Source organism: Phaseolus vulgaris, chromosome 7 (assembly GCF_000499845.2).
Source record: "Phaseolus vulgaris cultivar G19833 chromosome 7, P. vulgaris v2.0, whole genome shotgun sequence".
Lineage (NCBI taxonomy): Eukaryota > Viridiplantae > Streptophyta > Magnoliopsida > Fabales > Fabaceae > Phaseolus > Phaseolus vulgaris.
In genome coordinates this window covers 20,457,429-20,471,299 of record NC_023753.2, presented here as the reverse complement: position 1 = coordinate 20,471,299, position 13,871 = coordinate 20,457,429, and the positions used below count along the sequence as shown (strand labels likewise).

Here is a 13,871-nt window from a genome sequence, read left to right as displayed (position 1 = left end):
AATATTGCTCCAAACTTCAAAGGTGATCAACATAGTGACTCCTTTCATATTGGATATCATACTTTTTCCTTCAAGATTGAGATTGGTGTAGAATACCTTGATCAGATCAGGATACACATTTCCTATCATTTCCATGAAAGGTTTCAGCCTCTCGAATTTCAACAATGCCCTTGGCTCTTTTAGTTTCTACTCTTCATCCTTTATTTGTTTTATGCTCATTTCATGCATAAAAGAGGCCATTGCTTCTTTATCTCCAGCAAACCAATTTTCTAGAATCCCAATGTTAGTTGAAGATGGTTCTCGGAATCTCCTATTCTTGTGTGAGGAAGAAGCAATTTGAAGAAGTTGTGAGAAAAAAATGAAGAACAAAGATGGACTAGAATGTGCAATGCAGTGTAGAGATGAAAACAATTTTGTGATGAAGTGCAATTTTAGCAAAAATGTGATTTTATAGAGATTAAAGCAATGTTGGAAATCTTTGTATAGGTTCATTTTAACCAATTAATTTTGAAAAGAGAGCATAAATCAATCGATGTTTTTTCAGTTTTAATTTGACTAGAATTCAGAGTCTGCAAAGGTTTTTCTGGTCAATAACAAATTCCTAAGAAACTCACGTGAATGCTTAGTAAAATAATCAAAGAGATTTTTCAATTTCTCTTTCCTAGTCACACATGTAGTACAGAAACATAAAAATAATTTGTTAAAGCAATAAACAATCAATTAAAATTTTGCATCAATGGAAAAATAATCAACTAATATGTTTTTTAATCAATTAAAATTTTTTTGCAGACAACTATTTAGACAAATTATACCTAATTCATTTCTAGAAAATTAAATCTATATCTTGCAAGAGGCTTAGTAAACAAATCAACTAATTGCAATTCAGTTCCAATGAATTTGATTTCACAATTACCATTTGCAATGTGGTCCCGAAGGAAATGATGTCTTATTTCTATATGCTTTTTTCTTGAATGCATGATAGGATTCTTAGTCAAATTAATTGCACTTGTATTATCATACAATATAAGGATATTACTCAAGGTAATTCCAAAGTCACTTAGCTATTGTTTTAACCAAAGTATTTGAACATAGTAACGCTCTGCAACTATGTACTTAGCCTTGGTTGTGGATAGTGCTACACAAGCTTACCTTTTGCAATTCCATGAAATCAAGCTTGATCCATGTGACACGCTCCACTAGTGCTTTTCCTGACAATTTTACACCCTTGAAAGTCTGAGTCAGAATAACCAATTAAATTTAAAGTAGCATTACAAGGATGCCACAAATCAACTTCCTTAGTCCCCTGCAAGTACTTCAAGATCCTATTGGCAGCATTGTAGTGTGACTCCTTAGGTGCAGATTGAAATCTTGCACACATGCAGACAACACACATTATGTTAGGCTACTAGCTGTTATATATAAGAGAGAATCAATCAAACCTATATACTTGGTTTTGTCCACTGATTTTCTAACACAATCTTTATCTGAGTGACAACTTGTAGAGATAAAAGTGTTGATAGCTTTGCATTGATCCATCTCAAATTTCTTTAACAAATCCTTGCAGTATTTAGCTTAACTAATAAAATCCCATCTTTTAATTAATTTACTTGAAGGCCTAAGAAGTAGTTCATTTCATCCATCATTGACATTTCAAACTCACTCTTCATGGCTTCTACAAAAGCTTCATACATGTTTTCATTTGTTGATCCGAAGATGATGTCATCTACATATACTTGCACTAGGATAATATCATCCTTCTTTTTCTTGATGAGAAAAGTATTGTCAGTCATGCCTCTGTTATATCCTTGTGATAGTAAGAAGTTACTCAACTTCTCATACCACTGCCTTGGTTCTTGCTTCAAACCATATAAAGCTTTCTTGAGTTTGCACACATGGTCTGAAAACTTGTAATCCTCAAACTTAGGTGGTTGTGTTACAAAAACTTCTTCATTTATGTAGCCATTTAGAAATGCATATTTGACATCCATTTGGAACAACTTGAATCCACTCATATTTAAAAAGGCTAGGAGAAGCTAAATTGCTTCCAACCTTGCTACTGGAGCATAGGTTTCATCATAGTCTATTCCTTCCTCCTGATTGTATCATTTTGCAACTAGTCTTATTTGTTTCTTATAATGATGTCTTGCTCATCCATTTTATTCTTGAATACCCACTTAGTGCCTATCACATTCATCTCGGATGTTCTAGGAATCAGAGACCATACTTTATTTCTTGTAAACTAATTCAGTTCTTCCTACATGGCCAAAATCCAATTGTTGTCTTGTAAAGCTTCATCAAGATTCTTTGGCTCTACTTGAGATACAAATGCCATCATCTTACAGAAGTTGTATAGAGAATTTCTTGTTGATACTCCTTTCTCAATGTTTCCAATCACAATATCAAGAGTTAAGTCCCTAGGACTTCTCCATTCTTTGAGCAATTTTGCAGTTGCAGTTTGTTCTTTTGCAAGATTTGAATCGGTTGAATTAGGATCAACCAATTGATCTTTCAGAAGCACAGTTCTTAAATCACTTGTTTCTAGTACTTCTTCCATAGGCTTAAGCATATAGTTGTTAGATTCATAAAAAATCACATGGATAGTTTCCTTAACAGTTAACAATCTTCTATTATAAATTTTGTAAACATGACCATTCAAAGCATAACCAACATGAATACCTTCATCAGATCTTGAATCAAACTTTCATAGATTTTCTTAACCATTGTTTAAAACAAAACATTTTCATCCAAATACCCTAAGATGACTTATGTTAGGTTTTTTACCCTTATATAGTTCATATGATGTTTTCTTTAAGAGAGGCCTAATTAAAGTTCTATTCAAGACATAAGATGCAGTATATACAATATCATCCCATAAGTATTTAGGAAGACTAGATTCATTCAACATAGTCCTAGCAAGTTCTTTTAGGGATCTATTCTTTCTCTCAACCACATCATTCTGTGTGGGGTTCTAGGAGCTGAAAAACTATGTGTAATGCCATATTTTTCACAGAACCTATTGAATCTATCATTTTGAAAATCTTCTCGTGATCACTTCTAATTGATTTTATACTGCAACTATTTTCATTTTGTAGAACCTTAGCCAGTTTCTTAAAAGCATCATAAACGTCATTTTTAGCAGCAATGAATAAAGTCCATGCATATCTAGAAAATTCATCAACAATCACCAAAGCATAGAAGTTTTTCCAGCAAGACTAGCAGTCCTAGATGCTCTAAACAAATCCATATGTAGAATATCTAAAGGTTTCTTAGAAGAGATTATATCTTTAGATTTAAAACAAGACCATGTTTGTTTTCCTTTTACACATGCATCGCATATTCTGTTATTCTAATATTTCATGTTATGAAAACCAGAAACTAATTCTTTTGCATTCAATCTATTTAGATGATCAATATGAATATGAGCTAATCTTCTATGCCATTACAATTTTCATATTACAATTGACTTTATACCCTTTGTCACAAAGTTGACTAATGTTGAGAAGATTGTGTTTCAATCCTTCAACATATAGAAAATTCTCTATCACAGTTGATCCCTTTATTCCAATGTCTCATCTTCCAAGAACTCTTCCACAATTATTATCACCATAGGTTACATATACTTCTATTTTTAGCTTTAATTCAGGAAATTGAGATATGTCTCCAGTCATATGCTTCAAACATCCACTGTCAAGATACCACTAATTTGTTTCTCTGCCCTTTTTAGCTTTCTGCAAAACAAATATAGACCAATACATATGGCACCCTTAGTCTTGGGTTCAAACAAATTATTATTGACTAAGCCTTTTGGAACAAGATATTTTCTAAACAAGATAGAATACTTCTCTTTTCTTTCTTTTTGCTTCCTTGCTTATCTTTGTTTTGATTGTTTTTTTTATCAGCAGGAAAGAATAAATAAATGTGAACCACTTTAGGAGTGGTCCAACCCTTTGTTTTGATTGTTTGGACAATCAATCTTTATATGTCCTGGCTTACCATAACCAAAGCAAGTGTAATTAGCATATCTGGATTCATTTAGTTTAGAAGGATACCCCATTTTAGGTTGAGATCTCTCCCAATTCTTTTTCTTCAAAAATCTATTAAACTTCTTGGTGAACAGATTCAAAGTTTCATCTTGTTCTAAGTTTTCTTCTTCTTCACTCAATTCCTTCTTCTGTATGCTGGTTTTGAGAGCAATACTCTTTAATTTCTTTTCAGATGAATATTACTCCTTTAATTTATTAAGTTCCAACTTATGTTCTCTTAGCTTTCCAAATAGAGCAATAGTTGAAAGCTTTGAGAATCTTTGGATTCAGAAATTGTTGTCACCTTGGGCTGCCAGCTTCTATCCAGGCATTTCATAATTTTGATATTCAGTTCTTCTTCATCAAACACCTTGCCTAGACGAGTTAGATTATTTACAATGTGCGTGAATCTTTTTGAACATCAACTATTGTTTCCTCTTGCTTCATTCTGAAAAGTTTATATTCTTGAATGAGAGCATGTTTTCTTTCTCTTTTATCATCATTTGTTCCTTCATGGGTTACTTCCAAGATTTCCCACATTTCTTTGGCCGAACCACATTGTGACACCCTGAAAATTCATCCATGTTTAATGCAGAAGTAATAATATTTTTAGCCAAGGAATCATATTGAGCCTTTTTCCTTTCACTATCAGACCCTTCAGGCCATGCTTTTTTAATGTTTTCTTCCTTTACCACATGCGTAGGTATAAAAGGTCAATTTACAACAACATCCCATATTCCCATATCTATAGATTCCATAAAGATTTTTCATTCTAATCTTCCAAAAAGCATAATTCACACCACCAAACATGGGAGTTCTGCTAATAGACGCACCCTCAGCAAAAGGCAACTTAAACTCAACTATATTACTAAAAATTGATTAAGTTTCAAGCCCTAGCTTTAGATACCAATTGTTGACCCTATGGAAGTCTAAGTTTAAGAGGGGGTGATTTGGACTTAGGCTAATTTTCGCAAATATCACAATATTCAATTCTGACCGAAAAATAATTGATTGTTTTATGAAATAACTGGTTGAAATTTCCTTAACAGAGTACTATCATAAGAAAATCAACAGATTGTTTATAGAAACAACAAATTAATAATTTCTCTTAAGCAAAATCAAAACCAATTTCAAAACATTCACTTAAAAGAAACTTTGTCAAATTATTCTTGAACAACAAAAAATCTTTTTGTCAAATTAAGTCACCCAAATTTAACAAATTAAAAATTAGAAGAATAAATTGAAATTTTTATTCAAGTCCCACTCAAGAAAAAATTAACAGATTATATTTCAAATTAACAGATTAAAATTTTGATAATAGAACCAACAAAGAAAAAAAAACAATTGATTAATCTGTTAAACAACATGTTGTATTTTACACCAATGAGCACATTTTTATGCAGAAAAGAAATGTGCAGGGAAAGAAAACTTAAAAAACACAAAGATTTATACTGGTTCACTCAAAATGAGCTACATCTAGTCCTACCTCACACTAAGATGGATTTCACTAAAACAAAAGTATCTTTTTACATAAAGACAACCAAGACACTACAAGAACTAAAAACACACAATGTAAAACTCTCTTACAACAGTGCCACACTTAAAAGAAACACTATCTTAGAAGCAATACAACACAATCTTACAAAACAGAAGTGATATGAAAAGAAAACACCTTTCTTGCATATTCAAAAGATTCAAAAAGGGACCTCCAAACAACAACACTTTGATGAATCCTTGACCTCAAGCAAGTGATGAAAGTGAAAGCACAAAGAATTCACAAAGACTCAAAAAACTCTCCTAAAAATCAAATTCACTCAAAATTTTCTCTAGCTTTGAAAACAAACATGTATTTATGTATTGAAGAGATATTAAATTAAGAAACCAAGTCTTCTTTTTATAGATTCAAAACATAACAAAATTCAAAAAAAAATTTGGAAACTATTAAGAAAATAATTGGCTGAAAAAAGAAATAACAGGTTGATTTTCCAAAATACATTTAGCAGATTTAAAACAAATTTTGAGCAGTTGAAACTGAAAATGGAAACAAAAATAACTAAAAAATAGTTTTAAAGATAAACTCCATTAGAGAAATTTTAACAGATTATTTCTTCAAATAATCAATTAAAAAACTATACTTTTCAGGTAAGAGAAATTTAAACCAATTGAAAAAACTTTTGATCAATTGAAAAAGTTGCAGTGTTTAAAAAACAGAAATGTTAACAAGTTGAAAGCACTTTTAATTGATTGAAAAACCTTTTAGTTATTTAAAAACAATTTAACTCTTTTGAAAATGTTTTATACTTGGAACCTTCACCATATGTTTGAGATAGAAGATAAATTAAGACACCAAACACTAGACTACGCTACCTAGACTCTTAATGAGGCAACAAGTCTTTTCTTCAAGGCTTATGGCTTCATTAAACATCTTTAGTTGAGTAGCTTGAGATATCCAACACAAACACCCAACAAAGTCTGAGTCAAAAAATCCTTCTATTTAAACTTCTCCAGTAGACCTTATGCCTCCACCATAAACCAAGACTCTTCCAAGTGACCCCTTCGAATAACATAGGATCCGCTAAAGAGCTTGCTAATGTGCTCACCCAGGGTTAGACATAAACCTGCTTACAAATATTTATATCATAAGTTATGTTAGGACTTGTGTAGACCATAACATACATAACAAAACCAACGAGATTAACATATGGAAGACAATCCATATAACATTATTCATCCATCGTCTTAGGAGATTGGTCATCACTCAGCTTGTAGTGAGAAACAAGAGGTATGAAAATAGGTTTTAAGTTAGTTATGTCAGACTTATCTAGGATTTTTCAAGATATGTTTCTTGAGACAAGTACATACACTTTAAGCCAGGTCATCTAGTGATCTCAATCCCCAATTTCTTCCTAGCAACTCCTAGATCCTTCATTTGAAACTCCTTATTCAACTCAGTTTTAACATTTTGTACCTCAGGTTTACTATTGCTTACTATCAAAATATCGTCCACATACTATCACAATATAATGAACAAACCATCTGTTATAAACTTGAACTAGACGCAAGTATCATGCTTGTTACACTAAAAACCAGTTCGAGCAATGAATTCATCAAACCATACAAATATCTATTTAGTTTACAAACATAATCTTCCTTGTCACCTAACCCAAATCCTTTTGGTTTCTTCATGTAGATGGTTTCATCTAAGTTTCCATAAAGAAATGAACTCTTAACATCCATTTGTTCTAGCTCAAGATTAAGCTCAAGACCATAGCTAACAACATCCTTATTGATATGTGTTTCACAACAGGGATCATTGCAATCAATTCCTTCCCTCTATGTAAAACTTCTAGCCACTAGTTTCACGTTGAATCTTTGTTAATCGGTTCCTGGATCGCCATTTTTTCTTTCAAAAATCCATTTGCAGTTGACCTACCTAAAACCCTCAAGTTTATGATCCAGATTTCGAGTATTATTAAGATTAAGCAACTTCATATGGAGGATGAGATTGAATATTTGAGGAAGAACCACATATGGATGCTTTTTGATCTACCAAGTAAGTTAAAGGTGGTAGCATGCAAATGGGTGTTCAAGAAGAATGAGGGAATATCAGGTGTAGGGGAATAGAGGTTCAAGTCTAGACTAGTAGTAAAAGGTTTTACATAAGTAGATAGGATAGACTATAATGAGATCTTATCACCTATTGTAAAACATTGTTCAATAAGGATTTTAATATGTATTGTTAACTAGTATAATTTGGTGTTGAAACAGTTAGACATGAAGACAACTTTTTTTCATGGAATCTTAGAAGAGACCATCTACATATAGTAACATGAAGAGTTTGTTGAAGAGGGGGAAGGTGTTTCTCTTAAAGAAATCATTATATGGATTGAAACTGTCCAAGGTAGCGGTACAAGAGATTTGACGACTTCCGAATTATAAAATTGAATTTGATAAACTCAAAGAAAAATTAAGTTTAGAGTTTGAAATGAAGGATTTTGGTCCCACAAGAAGAATACTGGAGATAGACATACATATGAATTAGACAATAAATATATTGTGTCTATCTTAACAGATACTTACAGAAGGTGGTTGAGAGATTTATGATGCATGAATCTAAACATGTGGGAACACCTTTGGGACATCACACGAATTACCCAAGCTCTTAGCTCAAAGGAAGAAAGGAGGGAGATGAAGACTACATATGCTAATAGAGTAGGGAGCATAATGTATGGAATGGTATGTAGTAGATCCAATCTAACACATGTTGTTAGTGTGATTAGCAAGTTCATGTCAAATCGTAGACATGCTTATTGGGAGACTTTGAAGTGGATACTGATATATTTGGATGGAACAATATCGTCTAGTCTGGTGTATAGACGGCTTACCCATAATAGAGTTGTTATAGAGGGGTTTGTAGATGTTGAATATGCAGGGAATGTTGATACCAGAGAGTCACTTTTTGGGTATGTTTTTACATTGTTTGGAACTATAGTTTTCTGAAAATCCAGTTTACAATCAATGGTGGCTTTATCTACTACCTGAGAAGAGTATATCACACTCACAAGGGAGTGAATGGAGCATTGTGGTTGAAGGATGTGATTGGAGAGTTGGGTATTGTGCAAGATTGGATGAGTATTCATTGTGATAATCAAAGTGTTATTCATCTAGTTGATCATCAGATGTATCACGAAAGGACAAAATATATAGATGTTATACTACACTTTGTTAGAGAAATTGTTGAGGTTGGAGAGGTCAGAATCAAGAAAATAGCCTCAGAGAAGAATCTCACATATGTGTTTGGAAAGTCCTTGTGAAGATTGAGGTTTAAACGGTGCTTGCAGTGGATTAATTTTTCGTTTGAGGATAAAGGAAGATTATTCTGAGATTTCTCCCATGATTTCGAGTCAAGATGGAGGAGAATTGTGAAGATTGACTCTAAATCATGTTTGGCAAATCATATGTTGGAGTAATCGTCTGATGAAAAGGAGCAGAAAATCGTCTACTAGAGGTTGTCTAGTAGTGGTGTTACAAATTGTCTGGTGCAAAAATTTATTAGGTTTAGTTTTTTAAAAGGTATTTTTATTATTTTCTTAGTCCGTGTTTTATATATGAAGATCGTATAAACAATACCCTGTATTGTGTTACACTCTATTTATGTAACCTTTGAATGTTAATAAAAGTATTTTTTTTACTTGTTATTGTATTTGCTTACTTGTTATTGTTCTTGTTCAAAACGTAAGAATAACGTTTTCCTCTAATATCTTGTGCGTATGATTTAATAAAGAAATGGTTTTATCATTCATACTACTATACTCTCTCTCTTATGTAGGTATATCTCTTGGTGTAAAAAAGTATACTATAGAATTATTTTGTTGTACGAATGCTATTACTCCTATCTTGCTTCCTTTTTTTGTTTTGTTTTGTTTTTTTCCTTTTTCCGGAAAATTGGGCAGACAGTGATGAGTGATCCATGAGCATGTAATTGGGCTATCGTGGGACTTGGTGTATTAATTATTGGACCCAGTGTACGAGTGGCTGAGCCAGTGAAACATCTTCAACCAGTAGACAACTTAGCCCAAGTACCCATAACATGTGGGAACATCCATCCTCTGAAAAGTCTTGAGTCCCACATAAACAAAGGTAACCAACCCCCCCTGTGTTTCTTAATAAGGTTAGGTTCTCTACCCAAATTTCATTATACCTCGTCCCCTACTCATGTACCTATTCTTCTGTCACAAATATCCACTTCTAACATGGCCATATTCTGGTTGTTCACTTAAGTAAGATGGTTCCACAAAAAAGGCAAGACTCGAAACATTGTATTTACAACTATTTGTTGTTACCCATATATACATAGCAAAATGGTTAACAATTTGGCAATAATTTTAATATTTTAACTTCTGTATCCAAAGCATTTGAATGTTTTTCATTGTCGAATGAGTATAAAAAAGACCAACTTTTGACCTGGTGAAAAACACAGGTCCCCGCAGATATAATTGGTTGCAGTTGTACCAAAAATTAAAAGAAACATTTTCTAGTAAAATTTTTAAGGTGTGATGTGAGTAATGCCTAAATGGCTTCAACGTTACCGTGTGACATTACAAGGAATGTGCGAGAAGAATATTATAATAATTTGTAATTCGGAGTTAGTGAACAGAATCCTAGTACGTTGGATTTTTGTATGGTAGATACGGATAGACACAAAATTCAAGCATTCACCTTGTAGAGAAAAAAACATTCAAGAAAATTACAGGTGATTTGAGGATGAAATGTCTATTCTCTAAGAGACAGTCCACTACTGTCCAAAGCTAAGAAGTTGTTAAATCCTAAAAGGCCACAAACATAAGTAGTTGTTAGCACTAACTAATCATCTTATCACCAAGCCAGTCACCACGTAAGGTAAATGGGGGAATGATGGATGAAGTAACTGAGTAATAATTGAAATCAGAGGCAGCTACTACAGTTCCCCAGTTCTTGAACAATGGCTTCCATGGCTGGCCTCTCGAAAGGAGACTCATGGGAGCAAAGCAAAGCTATTTTTGCCAGTTTAGCTGCTTCATATTCAAAGTATCTTCCATGAAGATTTGGGTCCATAAATTCTTGGAACTTGGAGGACTCCGCAGCAAGCCTTATTGAGCTAGTGATCTCTTGCTTCCCTGAAAGGATCTGGAAAAGCAGCACCCCAAAAGCATAGACATCACTTGTCTGCGCAAGCCTCCCAGTAGTGGCATATTCAGGAGCCAGGTAACCCTTTGCTGCACTGCCCTTGAGTGCAGAGAAGACAATATCATTAGTAAGAAGCTTGTACAGGCCAGAACCTGCCAACAATGGATTGTACCGCTGATCAATGAGGACTTTGTCAGCTGAGATGTTTTGGTGAACAATAACTGGTTTGTTTGCTTTGTATGCATGTAAATATGCCATACCTGATCAAGAAAAAATGGTTTAGTATAGACCTCAAATAGAAAGCATAAGCAAGTACTTTTATTTAATTACATTATAGAAAGATAATTCATAAAGGGTTGGATAGAGAGGTAACCTTTTGCAACCCCTTTCACAATAGAAACTCTAGTTGACCATTCAAGGACTTCACCATCTCCTTCCTTGACATCAAGAAGGCGTGAAAGGTTTCCATTAGAAACAAAATCATAAATCAGAAAGCATTCACCTCGTCCCCTTGAACAACAAAATCCTCTCAACCTCACTACATTATCATTCCTCAATGAGGTCAACATGTTCAGTCCCTTCATAAACTCAGCTTCATCCGACTTGCAACTAGTTTTACTTATGCTCTTCACAGCAACAACGGATCCATCTCTTAAAACTCCTCTATATGTTGCACTAAAGCTATTCTTCCCCAACAGATTCAACTCTGAGAAATACTGAGTAGCAGACTCCACTTCTTCCAAATTGAACCTCAAACTCTGGAACATATCTTGGCTATACCCACTGAGATTTCTACTCTCAGCCAAAGGGTCCCATCCAGTAGAGTACTCAAGGCTGACCAAAGGAGATCCATTTTTCCTATATACACCCATGGCCTCCTCAGTACTTTGACGATTGTCACTGATATGAAAAGAACCTCCAAGCTTTTGTTTTCTCCGACGATACAGTGTGAAAGTCAAAACACCAATTGCAGACATTGCAATTATAACCACAAATATGCCAACAGCAATTGAAGTGGATTGATTTGATTTTGATGAATTAAGGCACTGAGTACCATTGCATGGTAACTTCACATTTGCAGTTTCAGGGATATCTCTTGTGGCTGCTCCATAAGGTTCAGGTCTGCTTGGAATGACATGATCTGAAGCGTTGCAAGCTTTCAAGGATGAAAACCCAACTCCACATAACCCCAGGTTGTACTCATACAGAAATCCATCATCAAGTCTCTTCAGAGCTTCATTGAACCAAAAAGGAAAATAAACACACTTCAGATAATAAGTAAAACAAATTACTGAATAAATGGAAACAGTAACATATTATTACCAGGAGGTACATTCCCAGAAAGGGTATTGTTGTGAACATCCAAAACTCTCAGTGAAATAGCTTCAGCTAGGCTAGTGGGAATGGAACCAAAAAGATTATTAGAGCTCAAATCTAGCCTCGCCAGCATGCCCAAATCACCTAGACTGGCAGGGATAGCACCAGTTAACATGTTTGACTGCAATGCAACAACACTCAGCTTTTTCAAAGCTCCTAGCTGTGTAGGAATGCTTCCAGTCAACCGATTATAACAAAGCTGCAAAACTGTAAATAAAGTGAAAGGGAAAAATAAGCATACTGCGAAGTTTGAACAACCAACATAACACTGTTTCTAATCAAAACTGAGGATATCCACAGGAAGGACTGGTAGCAAAGCAACTTTAGTTTTCGAGCAAATGCTAAATGAAGAGAGTAAACAATCAACAGAATTAAAACTGCTATTTGTAGCTTACAAGTTTGTCAAAAAAATACAAGGATTCAAAAGCCAACGTTCAACATTATTAAAAAAAGGAAATACTATTTTGGAACAAGTGTAAGAGGGTTCCTGCACACCATTTGAGGGAACAAAGCAAAACAAATGGTACAGTACAACAAATAATCAAAAACCAAGCTCAAGTCTTTCAGCCAAAACCCATCTTCACTAAACAGCATTTAGGTACAGAAAAAAAAAAGACAAACTTTAAATACGGAAAAATTAAGAAAAAAAACTAAGACAGAATAATAAAGGTTTTCGATCTTGTTCAACAAGAACACAACCACATACCTTGCAAGTTCTCCATGCTGGCTATCTCACGTGGGATTTCCCCAGACAGATTGTTTACATTCAAATACAAATCAACAAGCTCAGTCAAGTTTGCAATCTCTCTTGGTATGTCTCCATACAAAGAGTTATAATGCAAGTAGAGTCCGGTCAAGTGCTTGAGCCCTGCAATGGCTGGTGAAAGCTTCCCTGAGAGACCCTTACCCTGCAGAGAAACATTTGCCACCTGACCCTTCTCATTGCATGCCACTCCTTCAAAATATCCATCACATGGGTCACCATTGATAGTCCAAGAAGGTAGATAAAGGCTCTCTGGATCCAAACTGGCTTTCATATCCATTAGTGCTCTTAGCTCTCCATTCCCACACACCCATGTTGGGTTCGAGAGCAAAAACACAAGAGAGAATAGGAGCAGTTCTGAAAACGCCATTTTCAGTTCGGAATGAAAAAAAATAGAGGCTTACAATTAAACAAGCTCTGAACTTTTGGTTTTTGAATGAGACGCTATGTAACGCTTATGTTTCAGTGTGTAAAGCAAAGAGCAAAGAGAGTGGAAAAAGCGCATACAAGACAAGTGAAGTGGTGAACGGAAACAAGTCAAGTCATAAATCAAAGACAGTAGTAAAAAGTGGTGTCCGTGGAATGTTGCAAAAACTCAAAACTCTCCACTTTTCATGGCACACTCACTCTTTTTTTCATATCATTACGTAAGTTATTGTTAAATAACACTTTAATCTTGTTCAAATAATGTTTAAATGATTGACATTATCAACGTAATTATTCTTTCCTTTGCCAACATGGTATAATGAATCCAAAAGTGGAAAACAATAAAGGGAAGTAGATCATCAAAGCATTGAAGAAAAAAGGGGTAAAGTTTTCTTTCTTTGTGGGGTTGTGGTCTTATGGCTTTTATGTACACTTTTCTTCTAGAAAAAAAAATCATTTTTATGACTCTAATTGTTTTTACAGCTTTAAATATCCATTATTCAGGAAATGGTATTCTTAAAAAATTATTTGTCCTTGAGCACCACTTGTTTTATGTTATTATTGTTAATTATATATGTTTACCAATGTTATAATATATAGCCGGTTGTTTTTCTGAT

General features: G+C 34.0%; 1 protein-coding gene across 1 annotated transcript; it reads right to left on the bottom strand.

Annotated features, from left to right (window-relative positions):
- Window positions 1-10,219: 10,219 nt before the first annotated feature.
- LOC137828751 (somatic embryogenesis receptor kinase 4-like) lies at window positions 10,220-13,650 on the bottom strand. The gene is made up of 4 exons (XM_068635439.1): window positions 12,772-13,650; window positions 12,012-12,272; window positions 11,062-11,922; window positions 10,220-10,948 (listed from the first exon to the last, which is right to left on the bottom strand). The coding sequence occupies exons 1-4, from the start codon at window positions 13,196-13,198 to the stop codon at window positions 10,467-10,469; spliced, it is 2,031 nt and encodes a 676-aa protein (XP_068491540.1). The 5' UTR covers window positions 13,199-13,650; the 3' UTR covers window positions 10,220-10,466.
- Between the last annotated feature and the right edge of the window lie 221 nt (window positions 13,651-13,871).